The sequence below is a fragment of the Uncinocarpus reesii genome, genomic scaffold, assembly GCF_000003515.1.
Source record: "Uncinocarpus reesii 1704 scaffold_1 genomic scaffold, whole genome shotgun sequence".
Lineage (NCBI taxonomy): Eukaryota > Fungi > Ascomycota > Eurotiomycetes > Onygenales > Onygenaceae > Uncinocarpus > Uncinocarpus reesii.
The window spans coordinates 1,929,301-1,945,346 of NW_003052500.1; the positions used below are offsets into that span (position 1 = coordinate 1,929,301).

Below are 16,046 nucleotides of genomic sequence, written 5' to 3' on the forward strand. Positions count from 1 at the left end.
CTCGGTGGTTGAAACTCATCTATGCTGATTAACAGGAGGCAGACTTGGACAAGGCGGGGTGGAGGAGAAAAGAGGAGACAGGACAAGGCTCAATTGAGAGGGTCACTTGAGACGTGCCGGAAGAGGTTCTAGATAAAAGCAAGAGACTTTTTGGGGATACGGACAAGGCTGAAGACAAGAGTTGATGTGTGTGAGAGAGAGAGAAGAGATGTCGAAGCGGGGAGGATGAGAAGTTGGAAGATGAGAAGAAGGGAGGGGCCACATCAACTGGTTTGGGTATCGTATGGACAGTCACAATACTGCAGCAGCAAGCGGGAAATCAAAGGAACAGCAGCCGTCAAGACAGCGTAAGTACGTCTCCGAGACGGACACAATACGCTGCCACGAGGCTCTTCGCGGCTGTGCGCATAAGACGGATCCCAGCAGAGAGGACGAGAGTCACACAGAGAAGCACCGTCACGGACTCGAGGGGAGGAGAGGAGAGCAAAACAGCACTCACTCGCATCTTCAACACACGCCAACCACCCGCAATGACGATGGCCAAGGACTGGCGATCCCACGTCGAAAGTTCTTCGAATCCACCGGCTCCAGCTCGGAAGAATGAGTCAAGAATGAGAACTGCCGCGGAGATGGGAGGAGGATAACTAGTTAGCTTGAAGGAATCGGAGACCTCCGCGATGGATGCTTCTGATTGTTTGGTGCGAGTGAGGGTCGACGGGATTCTGAAATGCTGAAATCGCAAAGGCGACCGCAGAGGGGATGGACGGCATCACTATATACCCTCGTCCTGCTGAAAAATCAGGCAGGCCATTTCTCGAAACAGACGCCTGGTTTTTCCAGATGGGCGGCATCAGCTCGCCAACCAGGCGTTGAGATCTGCAAGAGATTCACCCTCCATCCAGAGCTCGTTCTTCTCGAGGCGTTCTGTGACTGTCAGAGCCCAGCCTCACGCCCGGCTCCCGCCCGGCTCCCGCCGTCACCATTCGCCCCCAGCCAATAATGGTGTGCATCTGGCCTGTCTGCTTCGAGCATTGCGTCGATGAATGAGACTGGATTGGCCCTTTGATCTTCGAATTCGGCCCGGCCAAAACTCCTCTGCATTAGTTTCTCGAGCCGCAGCACCTCTCGCTTTTCGACAAGCGCCCTGTTTCGCATCACTGTACGGAGTACTTTTCGTTGGAACGACTTGACTGATGTTGAGATAGGCTCATGATCGTTTTTGGATGACCTGCGGCTCTGTACCATGGTTGGTTCAAAAAGGACTCCGCGTTCCAAGAACCAGACATCAGTCATTTAAGCGCTTTGATCTTGTGCTGCCACCAGCCCTGGACCATCTCAGGAAAAGAACACTGCATATAAAACGGAACCAATGCAGGCTTTGTCACTCTGTGTTCCTTGAAGCCGGACATTGGGTTTCTATTGGTAAATGAGGCGCCCGTAAGCAAGGGCGTCGTATCACATCCCAGGCGACACAATTTTGAGTCGACATCCTCTCTGTCCTATTATTATCGGTGACTGTTTTCTTGCACTTGAATCGCAGATCGACCTGAATTTGATTGTGCTCAATGGGATCCAATGGTCGTATGCGATTTCCCCGTTTGTGGATGACTTTGAAAAGCCATGGCTAAAGCAGTGGCCAACGTCGATGGGAATTTGAGGGAGCAGGGACCCTTTCTGACTCGGCCTCAGCCTGGCTGGCCAACTCCCACACTTCCCCAGGATCGTACATTTACCCCGGATGGCTTCTAGGCGCGACCAAAGCTTCGGATAGGTCGAGCACAGCCCCAAAGCCCTGCCTTACAAAAAAGCCTATGGAGGTGCTCCTGATCCTCCATTCAAGAATCCGTCCCTGATACTTGATAACTCGAGCCTTTTTTCGGTGATCCTAATTTAGAAGTTTCAAAAGATGATACTGGGATTGCCATCGCGGGTACTATTTATCTATCGCCTCATCCCACACTCCGGTTATTTTTGCTAGCAGCTAGTTAATAACTAGTTGGTTCCAAAAGACCTCAACTTCCAGTAAAGGGGTTACGAAGGATGCAGATGCAATCCAGCTGCGAACCATTTAATATTGAAATATCTAGAGGAGCATGCTAAAAACCCAACTGTGAAATGATTCAATGGCAGCATGTGGTTTAGGGAATGGGTTGGAGACCCTGCTCGGGCGTGATTGATTTACTTTCGCAGCAGAGATGGCATAAATGATAAAATCGAGAGCATACCATTTATATATCCTTGGTCATGGGCATAGAGGTGTTATGTACACTGTTTCCATGCTATTTCTCTTTTCCTATAATAGACGGCTTTTGCAACATTATTGTTCTAACCTGTAGTTAGAAAACAAGTGTAAATCATCTTAAACCAATCCGAGCCTTGTTAGATTGCATCAAGTAAATTTACTCTGCGCCTCAGTTTAGCCCCCAAAATAGGAAAATTCCCGGACCATATCGTTCCTCGTTGCGTCCTTCAGGGCCGGCATCAACGGGATCTTCGCAGCAGAGGTCCTTGTGGAATTCGCTTAATATATCAGCCATTTTGCTAATGATTCGCCAATAGTTGTTTCTTCTCATCTCTGGCCTTTCTCCCCATCTCTCGTCCTCCCTACCTCCTCGGTTATCGGAGTCTGAGCTAGATTCACTTATAGCATCTTAGGTTTCGCATGAGAGTCATAGCCGATTTTTCGGAACGATCGGGGCCTCTAAGAGGCCGTGAAAATTGTGGCTCTGGCTCCGGTCCCGCGCCACTAGGACCCATCATCGCCACGATCGGTCTCGTAAACGACATCGCACTCGTCGTCGAAGACTTCGCTATCGGGGACGAGGATCGGGGATTTCGGACGTTCGACACACTAGGTATTCCGACGCTTCTTCCTTTCGGAACGGGGCGATACTGCACGAGGATGCTAGGCAAACCCGAGGACAGGATGGTTCAGGAAAAGAGCACTGGCCTATTTGTTCAACTCCAATGTAGCAGCTAGCTTCAGGAAGGAAGCCAGCTCCTTAGGCAACGGGCTTTTTTATCCTAGCATTATCCCCTTTTTGGGACTGGTCTAACACCACAATGGTGGAGTTCATTTTTCTTTTAAGAAATGGGAAAGAGAGGGGAAAAATGGCCTTGTTGTCGACGCCATTTTCTGGCAAGCCCCCTCCAATCGGCAGCTTTATCTCCCATATCAATCCCCATGGAAGTGAAGTGGAAAATCTTTCTTATAGGAGAATTATAAGGGCGTATAAAGAAGAATCCTTCTTCATGGTGTTCGCAAATTCAGTACAGTCTGCTCGCTGAGATGCTGTACTGAAGTAAATAGGACAAATTGGTTTTCTGTTAAGAGCTCTTCAATGCTCTATGTTGTTTTGTAGTCTGGTATCTGACTGAGGTAGGCACCAACAGTCCAGACAAAACTTTCTATTTGTCTGGTAATTCTTTGGACATTGAAAAAAGGTCAATATCACCCCTGCTTCAGTTTAGGAGGACGGCAGGCGCGTACACGATCGGACAAGTTTCTCAAAGGATACTTGTTGATGGTAGCAACTTGGATAATAACTCTGCTGTTCTGTCAGTATGCAATTCATATGGCTTGCATGGAGTCTTCCTGATACCTTGAGTAATTAGTATTTTGCTCAGCATTTCTTCCCCAGCAGAGTCTAATTCACTCTCCATCATTGTGCTGTGCGTCTTTCCATGTTCAGGCTCTGAGAGTAAAGGAAAAATATAGGTTACTATAAAGTCCGGGGTGACTCTTATCAATATCAAACTTGTTGGTGAAATCCCATAGTCAGCCTAAACTATGCCAAACCCAAGTCAGTAGAATCCAGCTCACCCACCTAGCAATAATGGAGTTTCCCTAATATTTATAGTAAAAGGCCTGGCACAAATCCCATTCTATAGTGTTGTTGACAGTATGACATATGTTAGATGGTTTTTATCTTTGCTTGATTCTCTATGTTAATGTGAGAGGGGCTCAAGACAGAGCTAGGTTAGAAGAAGCAAAAGGCTATAGAGAGGCAGAAGGCAGTTTTGGGTATTCTTTCTAGATTTTAATTGAAATTTGGCACTGTTTCACTCAAATCAGCAAGCTTGATGAGATCAAGTAGCCTGTGGATTGCAGTTCAGTGCACCACTAATATGGGTGAGGCTCTGGTGGTCAGCAGCCCTCTGAAAGGAAGTGGTCAGAAAAAAAAACTAACAACAAATCAGTGACTTGAAGCTCATTTAAAGCAAAGGAAATGAAGGTGTTGAAGGAAGCAGCAAAAGGCAGATACCTAATGTATGACTAGGCTGTTCTATGAACCATCTTGCCAAATCACACAGTTCTTATGAGCATCAAGTCATTTTTTTCACAAGGATATCTTCGAGATGTTGCGGTTTAAATCAACAGTATGACTTTAAGGGAAGGTAAAGGGGGTAGCTCGGGAGTAGATCTCAGCTCTCCTCTATTGGTTTTTGATGAGTACCAAAGTCAAGCATCCAAATTGGGATAGATATCAAATCGATTGAATTTTGCAGATAGTATATTGTCCGCAATTATGCGCTCAGTTTGTGGTGCAATTTCGAAAGTAATCTATGCGGTCATACGCAGTAATGCAGCAAGTAGAACACATGGGGGAGTATTGAAATGCAATTTTGCTTCCGGTTCATGGGTGAAGAGAAGGAGAAAGAACAAAGAGAATCTTGGCTGTCAGTCATACAGCCATCATTAAGCAGGCTAGTCAGTTGAAACTGATATAGTAGATGGTCGGCGACGTATTTCCGTGTGAGGCTGACCTTGCCCGGGTTGACGGCTAAGTTGCACCCAATGAGTAAGAAGCTCATTATAATATGACTTGATACCCTATCTCATCACCCTGTGTAGGAGCTTACAATTTTGCGATATTTGGTTCGAGTGGGATGTGACATTCTTCAGGGGGACAACATTTCTCCAGTTGGATAGATTTGCTTTTACCTCGTTCTCAGGGCAGGAGCATAGTGAGACAGCGAGTGAGAATAAAATGAGAGAATGCGAACACGATCCTCAAAATGCTATGCAGCAATTGAGAGTAATGGTATCATTCTAATCTCAGAGGGGATTTAGCTGAAATAGGATCAGCTTCGTCCTCAGGTGAATTCACAACTCCATTGTAACACGGGAGTGCCCGGAACAGTGCAAACGAGACAAGCAGAATTCCTCAAAAGGCCTTTTCCGTGATTTTGGAGCCCTCCACCGTTTCCGCCGCGGCAAACATCCTCAGCTCTAACTTAACACCTCGCTTGAGATGAGCTGTCTGCAGTGGCCAGGGTTAGATCCCAGACGTCATGATTTGTAAAAGCTTGCCGTTCATTTGCTCGCCAAGGGCTTAACCAGATGGGCATGGTCAATGGCTGCGAACTCCGGGGCGCTTTTCAGCGGAAGACGAAGAAATAATCTTTCGACAAAGAATAATAGTAGTGGCCTTTATGGTGGAATTCTCTCTTAAATTCGGGGGTAGCCGATGGTCCGAGTCTTCCGAGACCTGGGCGGGTTCGAGATGTCGGTCAGACACCTTGTGTCTCCAAAGGCAGCATGGATGCGAGGACCAGAGCAATATTAACAGCTCGAAAGATCAGGAGGAGATGAGACAAAACACCATTCTCGAGTGCCCATCCTGGAATGGCATGATGAGAGTCGTCGTCATAGCAGCCTTCGAGGAGAATCGAACTGCTCGTCTGGAGATGGATCAACCAGGCGAGTCTAGATGGCTGGGCAAGGCGTTCTGGACCCAGCGACAAGGACGAACTCAACGGCGATTCTCGCGGTGACGATGCGGAGAGTCGGGCACCAGCGTGAGAAGAGACAGAAAAGCCTGCAACGATCCCTGCTGAAGACGGTGACATCTGGGAAAGTTGGAAAGGTTGCTCCCATTAGGGCCTCAACTCAGTTGCGGAGTGACAGCAGCATCTCTTTATTCTTCTTCCAGTAAATCCTGGCATTTCAAGCGCTGGTTTCAGCAGCAATTTGGATGAGTGTGGACACAGAGTAGGAGTACCTGGCTGTACCTGTGCTCCCTCATCAATGGCGGTCTGTATGCGTAATTGCTTGTATGTTACCGCCAAGGTTCCTGCTTGGCGAATTAACAAAGAACCAATAGCGTCCCAGTGATCAAAATAAACTCCACAATTGCCAGTATTCCTATAATCTGATTGGCAATCAAAGATATAATTTTCGTACTGATACTCCTGCGTATGGTCACAATACCGTCTCAACCAAGGCCGGCAAGTTCCCCCAAGTCACTCGCTCGATGATGAAAGCGACCGCCACCAGTCGACTCGCCTCAACAACCAGCGTCGTTCGTCCTCTTCATCCTCGTCTCCCAGTCTTCCATCTGCCGCAATCACTCTTCAACCCCTCCTCTGACCGCAAGAGTGATATCCTCTTCTCGCATTCTTTGGTCAATCCGTTTGTCCCGGTTCCATCGTCAAGCCTGTGAGCTTCTTTCCGCGGGCGATCCCCTTTCGCAACCGCCGTCCCGCACAAAATAGCTCGATCCCTGGTGCTTCCGCCGCTTCACTTCTTATAACGAGCGTTTTTTTCGCCAGGACCGTGGCATCGTTGCTGTCGGATCTCTGCAGTCTTTGACGTGGGCCGCCCTTATTGGTCTCATCGACGCTAACGGCCAATCCACACCACCCCAGCAGTGCCATCACCGCCAACCGACGCAACCGCTGGAGGACGAGGCAGGACAGACAAGCACCCAGCAGGATCAGAGTTGACGGAACACCAGGAACGTGGCGCTTGTCTCCCGACGGTTTTCGAGCCTGCCCCAGCTCATCCACCAATCCCGCATCGGCCTGCCCACCGACTCGTCTGCCCAACTGCCCCCAACGGCCATCTGCGACCCAGATCATGCAGCTCCGATGATGTGGTCAACGTCCGTTCAACAAGAATAACAACAAACAAACAACGATTTTTCTTTCCTCTCCGGCATCCTGGCTTCTGCTTGACGATCCTTCTCGGTATTGGACATCACACCAACTCTAAAACAGCAAGATTTGAAATCTCTTTGGTCTCCCTTCCATTTCAGTGAATCTCAGCATGGAATGCCTTGGCTATTGGCCCTGACATTGGAGAATTTGCATACCATTCACTGGGTGAACTGCAGGCGGGTCCCTGCGTGCGTGAATCGCCCTCCCGGATTCGATATTTCATTCCAACCATCGTACCGAATCACCTCACTCCTTCTACCGACCGACTCGCTTCGTATCCCGCTATCATGTCGTTAGGAAATAGGGATAGCGTACCGAACCCAGACTGGGACATGCCTTCCGCTGTCATTTCTCGGAATGGGAAGCGCGGACCGAATTCTCACGCTTCCCCCTCCACGCGTGACGCGAAATCCAACGGTACAACACAGTCCTCGAAGCACCTTGCCACTGGTCGACCCGTTCCGTTGTCATCCACAAGCTCCGTGCCTTCGTCGAGAGAGACCTCTCCCTATCGACCGCCACGCAGGCCCGTAAATTCCATATCATCGTCAAGGTCTCGCAAGAATAGCCAAGAATCAGGCCAAAGCCGAACATCAAGCACTACATCCATCGGCCGTACCTCGATCCCGATTATTCTCGACTTGCAAGGCAACCCCGTCGATTCGAATCAGGCGCATTTTCCGCCGCCTTCTACAGATGAATCAACAGATTTATCCCAGCCTGAAAAGTCTAATATGCCTACAAAATCGGGGGATCCTCCTTTACAATGGCCAAGATTGAATAGATTAAAGTCCCCGCCGCCAAATCTATCTCCTCGAGCCCCTTTGCAACGTACCACATCCCCCAGACGCACAGAGCACGATGGTTTTCCCGCAAACACCTCAAGCAAAAGGCATCCTGTGGGAACTGAAGATTTGTTGCTGTCACCGGGATAGATGTGTTGAGACCTCTGACTCTCAGCTCCAAAGTCCTAACCGCGGGTTGGGTCGAGGAGCAGCCCCTGCTCTTGAAACCGTCCAGGAGGGAAGCGTCCCGACTCTCACTAGCGAAAGCTCGGGAGAGACTGTTAAAAATCCAAAATATGCTGGCGACAGTGGTAGTGATAGTCCTGGAAATAAAAGCGCTGGGTCGAAGATTGAGAGCAAACAAATGTTGACACCTGCAAATCCAAAATCGGACGAGGTTATCGCGAAGCGTTCCTTTACCTCACTAAGCTCTGCGCGGGGCAAAATCGGGGAAACTTCCATGACAAACATGACCGTAGAAACAGAAACTGTTAGTTCGATACCTCAAGTCTCGTTGGTTGGAGGGGCTGGCGAACGGGGGAGTAGGAAGGATCCCAGTGCAACGATTCGCTTACGGGCCAGTGATGAGACCATCCGGCCGAAAAAGGAGAAGAAGAAAACGCGCAAGCCTACTGTGCCAATTGGAACGGGTAAGGTTTTGATGATATATGATATAAACTTTGGGCATAGCAGTAGAGCTAACCCTGTCGTTTAGTGTCATCAAAAGCGGATAACTTTGAGGCCAAAGTCGCTAGTGCTGTCGATGATGCCGATTCATCTGATTCCGCAGAGACCTTTGTCTACGAGTCCAACCCGCCAGACCCTCACCCATCGCGGCAACATCGATATCATTCACGGACGCCAAGTGCGGCATCCATGGTTGGTCAATTTGATCAATACGGGAACCGCTTGCGACCTGGTGTCAGAGATGCTCTACATGGTATCACCGGAAAACGAAGCATGAAATTCACCAACACTTCTTCCTACAACACAATGGACGGCGAAGGTGAAGATCGCTCGGCTGGTAGAGGCAGTGCACGGGGAAATGGACACATGCATACAGCTCGCCATTATCATATTGGGCGGAATGGAAGGGGCGGTGCCCATCAGCCTGTGTTGGATCAATCGCCTTTTCAGTCATCTCAGAGCTCTAAAGTGCCCCGACATTTTCTTGGCAATGGCCACAGTCGAAATCTGAAGAGAGACGGAGATACATATGGGTATGACTTCGACGCCGAAGGTGCTGATGACGAACGGACCCCTCTAGTTGGAGCAATTCGAGGTATTCGCGGCCGTAACCGACGGCCGAACAGCTCCAGCCTGAGACAGATGGAGTATTTCGGAAGCCGACGAATTGGATTCTGTGCGCGATATGGTATATGTGCGTTACTTTTGATGCTGCTGCTCGTCCTCACTGGTGGATCGACCGTATTCATCATTGGGGCCACACAGTCTCTTAAAAACGTGCATGTCCGAGAAATTCAAAACGTTCTAGCTTCGGAACAAACAATAATGCTTGACCTGGACATTGAAGCCGTTAACCCCAATTTATTCGCGCTCACGATTAGTGACATGGATGTGAATATCTTTGCAAAGAGTAGGTACGTTGGTACTGATGCGTTTTGGAGAGATCGAGGGCCCCACCCAAAGGAGCTGCCTCGAACTAAGGACAGCAAAAAACGTGCAATTATGGCGAGAACGGTGAACAGCGGTGCTCGCGACCGGGAGTCCGAAATTTTGAGCCCACGCCCGACGTTCAATGCCACCGGTGGTGTCGACAAGGGAACAGATCCTATTCCGGACGACGACCTCAGCGGAGATCCACAAACCATGCTACTAGGCCGGATATTCCATTTCGCATCACCCCTGACCTTTGAGCCTTCACCCTGGAAGCACATCGCATCCAACTCAACCGGCCAGGTACGATTGACGAAACCAGGGAACAAAACGGAGGAAGGAGGATCTCTAAGATGGGAGCGTGTTCTCCAGCATCCGTTTGAATTAATCGTCCGCGGAGTCGTCAAGTACCAGTTGCCAATGAGTTCTGGCATGAAATCAGCCTCCATAAGCTCCAAAATCAACGTTCTACCAGACGACGGCGACAAAGATGGCAATGGCGGTGATCATGGAAATGATGATGAAGTTCCAAGTGACTCGGTTCACATCGAATAACCATCAATACGCCCGTCATCCACTGCCTTGTCGCTGGTATCAAGAAGCCTCATCACCACCTTTCTTGGTTCACTTGGATCTGATTTGCATTGCGTCCAGTTTCGGCTAAAGTTCCCGCCTTTATACCCTTTACCACATTTTACTTCATTTACCTTGGATACGCTGACGTCCTTCTTCCTTGACCGATTTTTCCCTTCTCTTATAACTTTTTCGAAATGGCGCAAACGTGGAGCATAGCGGTTCCTTTCTCCACCGACATCTATAAACGCTGGGCATTTAATTGACACGCTTTTCTTGTTTTTTAGCGGCACCTGTGTTTATATTTTGGATTTTCCTATCTTTTACCCTTTTTAATGTCGCCTCCTCCCATTTGATCCTATCTTTCCGAAACAATCCAACAGAGGAATCGAAAGGGGTTAGAGGAGAAAAAAAGCCCTCGATCAATACGTTTACTACTTCCCTCTCCAGTTGGGGAGTTGACTCTTCTTTTTAACGAAACGCGATGCAATATGCAAATTACCACAGATTATATAGACGGCAAAAGGCAACGATTGGAATTCAGGGCCAGGACGGGCAAAGCGGGATGCGTTGTTTGGCGCAAGGGATTATGGCAGATTCTTTTCCTTGTTTTTGCTCTTCTTTTTAGGGCTTGTCTTCTTTTTTGGATTTTTCTTTTATTGTTACATTATTCCATGATATGTTTCTTGGGGGCACAGGATTTTGCCTTTCTTTACTTGTATCTCATTTATTATACCCCCCCTTTTATTTCCTATTTGTTATGCCTTATCTATTGAGGACTTACACAGTCAGGTCTAGTCGCTCCTTTTTGCCCTAGATACTCCGTATGTAATAACGAATTTCCTTTGTATGTCGAAAAACTTGAAAGGACAAAAAAAAACTAAATTTTTCAATGTGAGCTAGAGGCCTCAGAGTGAGCATTTGTCTATTTGACAGTAGATTGGGAGAATGGCATGAAGGGCCTCACAGCACCGCATCCTTTTGAGCTTCACACCGAGCCATTTGACTATACACTGATGGTTCCAAGCGCCTGAAAACTGAGCATTCTTTTTATGTGACTTTCTCAAGAAAAGTGTGGATGCCTCCCAGTTGTTGGGTGTCTACTCCAGACTCTCAATGATATCACCGGCATCTTCGGCTAGTAGTCACTCATAGTAGACAATAATACCCTTTCAAGAAACCTACACAAGACCCGACTGTAGGCAAACACTTCATTCGGGTGTATGTATGCGTATGTACACATGTATGCATGGGATGAGGTATGTACAGTACATGGCTTTTCTGGCATAGGTGAAAGCAAGAAATCCAAATGATGCGAAAAACGACGGAAGCTAGAGAAACCAAGAAAGAAAGTCAAGTCACAGGCCGCCCCAAATCCAAACACCTCTTGTTGGGAATATCAAGAAAATCACACATATATATAATAAGAGGATATAGTTACCAACCCAGTTATGAGAGGCCGTCAAGACAATCAGCAGGGTTCGCATAATTCATGTATATAAACAGACCAGAAATCAACAGAGAAAAACGAGCATCCAAAACCAACCGTACAATCACACAATCCTGTATACTCGCTTGGCGACGTAGAAGCAAACAACGGCAAAGACCACAAGGCCAGCAGAAACTAGGAAAATAGCATGTTAATATGTAAAACTATGAATGTGTCACAGTCAGGCCAAAGAGAAACAGGCTGTACGTACTGCTCATAAACCAATTGAGATTATCAATATCCTGACCCGGAACCTTGACGTTCATTCCCCACATGCCACAGATGATGTTCATAGGGAGGACAATGGTTCCCAAAACAGTGAGTTTGCCAAGTACGTCAGCAGTCTGTTCCTGTCGTTCGTTCATACGGATATTTATCTGAGCCAGATAGTTCGAGTGCGCTCGTGAGAGTAAGCTACAAACCTCTTAGTTAGTTGAACTAAGGAATGAAAATGGGTATGATCCATACGTCTCATAGTGGGTCAAATTCCCCGTCATTGTTAGGATATGGTCCTGAATGTCACCAAGATATAGACCGATTTCCGACTTTGGGGCAACTTGCCATTGCTCGTTGCAGCGTTTGGCAAAGCCTTTGATTACATCTGCTTTATTGCCTAGAAGCCGATACAGACCCATTACCTTTTTGCGACATTCACCAACACGACGAAGCATGTCAGACCCCGAAATAGCCGCGTCCGAGGGAGATGTGTCACTAAACTCCTTTGAGTCGGAATGCATCCGTAGAATTGTATCGTCAATATCGTCAACTTCGTCCTCAATAGAATGGATCAGGGGACCAAAGACATCAGTAATATCGTCAATGATAGCATAAGAGATCCAGTCAGAATTGAGAATTAGATAGTCCTTGAGCTGTCGTATCCTCCGTCGTACATTGGCAGGATGAGGCGTTTGCGAAAAATGGAAACTCAGCAGGCCTTCCCGGAATACGATGACATACATATTCACAGGCTCGAGGAAATCTTCACTGTTGATGTCCTGCTCAAAGGTCCGGTAGTTAATGAAGTAATAGTGACGAAAAAGTTCCACTTTCTCACGGGCTTCCTGCATCATTATGTCTTCTGCTGTCAAGGCATGTATGCCAAACGCTTTGGCAATGGTACGCATTTCAGCATCAGTGGGACTCAGAACATCCAGCCAAAACGTTGGGCGAGGCCCATACCGTTTCTCCTTCTTCCCCGAGGGAGATTGGGGCCTGTGATTGGGGCTGACTTCTCGGGAACCAGCCACAGCGCTATCTTGGTCGCTTCTGCTATTATAGCCGGGCATCGACGAAGAATTTGTTCTAGTTCCATTCAAGGCGAATAGCGGAAACTCATCTTCCTCCTCTTCTTCATCTGATTCCAACTCTGGAGGATCGGGGATGAACAGATCCTTAAAAGTCTGACCGGATTGTGCAAGCTCAGAAATAGTTTGGCTATGAATAGTGCTCTGAAACTCTTCGTTGAAATACGTGAATCTATACGGCGCTTCGTCTTCCTCGCGTCTCCAGGGGGTATTTCGAATGCGTAGTCTGCCACCGACAAGAACAGGCTCACTGATCTTTTTCGTCCGAATGCCCTCCGTTCGTTCTTCCTTCTCTTCCCGGCTCCACTCCTCCAAGACTGAAAGGTCAGGCCAAACCCTCCTCCTGCGCCGTCGAGGTTCCGCCGAATAGCCTTCTATCGGTGGGTGCGCAGTAAACTCCTCTTCGCCGAGATCAGACAATGCACCTGTGGGGAAAGCATACGTCGTCTTCGACGGGAAGAGTAACAGTTCGACGACGCTTAAGCTCTTGAGGGGAGATCGTGGGTGATAGTGGAGCAGATCCTGTTTGATCAACCTTGCCAGCACCATCCATATCAATGATCACATCGCGCGGTACGGCAGACGTGCTTCTAGTTTCCGGGGATTTTGAACGGCCAAAATCTCTTCCAGTGATGAGTGAATCGTCATACCCAAACTCTGGACCAACTTTTGGGCTTCCGGGTACAGAAGGGGGGTTATTGACGTCGTAGTTTTTCCTAAATTCATATTCCTCACCGATAGAGTGAGGTTCTGAGCGAATGCTACGACCAGAAGATCGCCTCGAATATCGTGGGTTGTCTCGATTGTCTGCTCCATACCGGACAAAGTTTGTATTGTGCAAAGAGTTGGGCCTGATAAGAGGAGTCCGGTCATCTGCTTCGTCTGATTCACCTTCACTCTCTTCTGACGACTTGATAGCCGTTCGAAGTGTCGTAGTAGGACGAGGGCGATTTTCCGCCGAAGCGAATGACGATTGAGGAGGATAATCGGGTCGGAAGCTCTGGGCTAGTCTACTATCATGGCGGGGACGCAGCATCGGTTGATTTCTATAAAATCCAGCATACCGTATTAGCTCTCAACTACTTAACACGAGCTTAGTCCTGATAGATATATGAGCCATACCTGTGATCCAGCAATGCTTCACTATCCAAGCTGGTCTCACTAGAGTTAATCCCGCCTATCTGGCCCAGCCGGTAGAATGATGCCCGACGTGCAGCTTCCGGCGATTTTGGGGCGTTACTTTCGCCCTCTTCAGGTATTCTGTCTACCGCTCGATCAGGGGAATCTGCATGCGGAGTTTCAACGGTCGCCGGAGCGAATGAAGGCCGGCGAGGACGTCGCTTCTTGTGGCCTCGATGCCGCCGCTTCTTGCCATGCTTATTGCTGGGGCCCTGAGGGCCAATCTGAGTCTCCGGAAATGGCGAAACTGGATGCGGGCTGCCCTGGTAGGTCCCTGGCCTCTCGCGACTGGGGTTGGGCGAGCTTCCCCCCGCCGTTGGAGGGGCTGAGGTATTGCTGTTGGACATTATGGGGGGAAGAACTCAAGGAAGCGGATGTGGCAGGTGACCATAGGTACTGACATGAATCAAATGGCGTCTAGAACCGGCAGGCTGGAGGAGCTGGTGGACGTTGCTGGTTGATGGAGGACCGCTCAGAGTGCGAGGAGAGCAGACCGGCTCAATGACGTTGTGTGGCTTGGGGTTCCTGGGCCAAAGTGTGTTTTGTGTGCGAAAAAGCCAACACAGACAGCCGGCAGAACACACTGCGCTGTAATCCTTGAAACCAGACACGTCAGACAAAAGCAATGGGAGGATAGCAGCTCGGATATTCAGGTTGTTACATGGATTATAATTAAACGGCCTTTAGTAGTTACACATATCCCATATCTCACAGTCGTCGAGTCATCAAAATCATCAGGCCAACTCAGCCCCGGAAAAGCGACAAGTCAGTACGAATAAACCAAAGCAGGTCAACGTCGTTCATCATGAAGAAAGAAAAAGAAAACAAAATCCCGCTCCCAAAGCCAGTACATAACACAGTTAACAGAACAGTTGCTCCATCAAAAAAATGCCGAAAAACCCCCTGATCGTGGATATCGCAAAGGTTCAATCAATGGCTCCGATCCAAACGCCACCAGACCCGTGTCTCAGGAAAGAGAACCGTCTAAATATCAAGTAATAGGAGCTGAGTGTGACGCCTCATATCATGTTACTTGTACTCATGTCTATCGACGGGAAACTGTGATTCGACTGGCTGATTGCATTGGCAGACAATCGGTCGCCGCTCAACACTCTCACGACTTTCTTATCTTTCCCTGGCCTCGCAACGAGGACCTGAGCCGGACACACAACTATCTCCTCATCACCTTCGCCTTCATCGCTTCCCTTTTTGACCACTAGTGGGAAAAGGACGATCCGGACTACAGCCTGTTGCTCCTCCAGTTCTTCATTGGAGGTAGTCTCGCCGCTTCGCTCATTCATTAGATCGGCGTTGAAATGGACCTTGCGAATTAAGTCGCCATTGGTATCGTATTCAGGTCTCAAGGGTGGAAGCATGATATATTCTGCCTTTTGAGTGCGCATCTCAATAGAGAGATCAACAGCCGCTTTCATCACTTTCCGGAGAGAATCCAGAATGCTCTGTTCTAGTTCGTGCGGAGGTGGAAGGAGCTTTGACAAGGTACGATATATCTCTTGCACAACTGCTTCAGAGTCGAGTGCCCGTTGCTCTTTGAAGGCGCGTCTCTTGGCAAGCAACGAAAGGGTGGTGGCTCTCCATCGCTGAACGGCAGCCGGTGGTCCTACTTCACTCAATTGCTTTTCAAGAGTCTTTAGCTTTTGTCGCTGTTCCCGGTCCATACCAAAGAGGTAGCGTGTAAAGATGTAATCCCACATCATTGTCATCACCACGGACATAAAGATATCACGACGCTTGACACGGTCGGCAAGGTAAGTATCAACATCAGAACCGTCCAAGATGGAGTTTTCAAACCGGTCCGTGACCTTCTCATCCTGAAGGCTGCTCGTCAAGCGGCACAACCGCATGTCGGAGAACTTGGAAAATCGCAGCACCCATTGTTGCACGTGGTGGCAGAGTTTCTGGCAAGCCGCTTCGAAGTAGTCTTCATCGCGGAAAGTGATGATACTATCGTGAGACGAAGCGACAATCTTTTCCTGGAGCTCCTTGATCTTATCTTGAGCTTCTAGTAGCTCCCCGCGGAGTCGACGGATTTCTGCATTCTTTTCCGCTAGAGCTGTACTGACTTCATTGCTCACTATCCCCTCCATCCCAGCAGATAACTGAGTGTATTTCGCCCGGAGATCCTCTAGCTCCTCC

General features: G+C 48.5%; 5 protein-coding genes across 5 annotated transcripts; 1 reads left to right on the forward strand and 4 right to left on the reverse strand.

Moving 5' to 3' along the window:
• Window positions 1-2,411: 2,411 nt before the first annotated feature.
• On the reverse strand, window positions 2,412-2,787 carry UREG_00848 (uncharacterized protein; the record flags this gene model as incomplete). Its single annotated transcript, XM_002541288.1, has 2 exons — window positions 2,412-2,541; window positions 2,642-2,787. The coding sequence occupies 2 exons, from the start codon at window positions 2,785-2,787 to the stop codon at window positions 2,412-2,414; spliced, it is 276 nt and encodes a 91-aa protein (XP_002541334.1).
• Window positions 2,788-5,514: 2,727 nt separating this feature from the next.
• UREG_00849 (uncharacterized protein) lies at window positions 5,515-5,853 on the reverse strand (the record flags this gene model as incomplete). The annotated part of the gene is made up of 1 exon (XM_002541289.1): window positions 5,515-5,853. One exon carries the CDS (start codon window positions 5,851-5,853, stop codon window positions 5,515-5,517), a length of 339 nt encoding a protein of 112 aa, XP_002541335.1.
• Window positions 5,854-7,803: 1,950 nt separating this feature from the next.
• UREG_00850 (uncharacterized protein) lies at window positions 7,804-9,899 on the forward strand (the record flags this gene model as incomplete). Its single annotated transcript, XM_002541290.1, has 2 exons — window positions 7,804-8,377; window positions 8,443-9,899. The coding sequence occupies 2 exons, from the start codon at window positions 7,804-7,806 to the stop codon at window positions 9,897-9,899; spliced, it is 2,031 nt and encodes a 676-aa protein (XP_002541336.1).
• A 1,571-nt stretch (window positions 9,900-11,470) lies between these two features.
• UREG_00851 (uncharacterized protein) lies at window positions 11,471-14,236 on the reverse strand (the record flags this gene model as incomplete). The annotated part of the gene is made up of 5 exons (XM_002541291.1): window positions 11,471-11,541; window positions 11,618-11,820; window positions 11,875-13,196; window positions 13,246-13,756; window positions 13,833-14,236. 5 exons carry the CDS (start codon window positions 14,234-14,236, stop codon window positions 11,471-11,473), a joined length of 2,511 nt encoding a protein of 836 aa, XP_002541337.1.
• A 672-nt stretch (window positions 14,237-14,908) lies between these two features.
• Window positions 14,909-15,997, reverse strand: UREG_00852 (uncharacterized protein; the record flags this gene model as incomplete). The annotated part of the gene is made up of 1 exon (XM_002541292.1): window positions 14,909-15,997. One exon carries the CDS (start codon window positions 15,995-15,997, stop codon window positions 14,909-14,911), a length of 1,089 nt encoding a protein of 362 aa, XP_002541338.1.
• Between the last annotated feature and the right edge of the window lie 49 nt (window positions 15,998-16,046).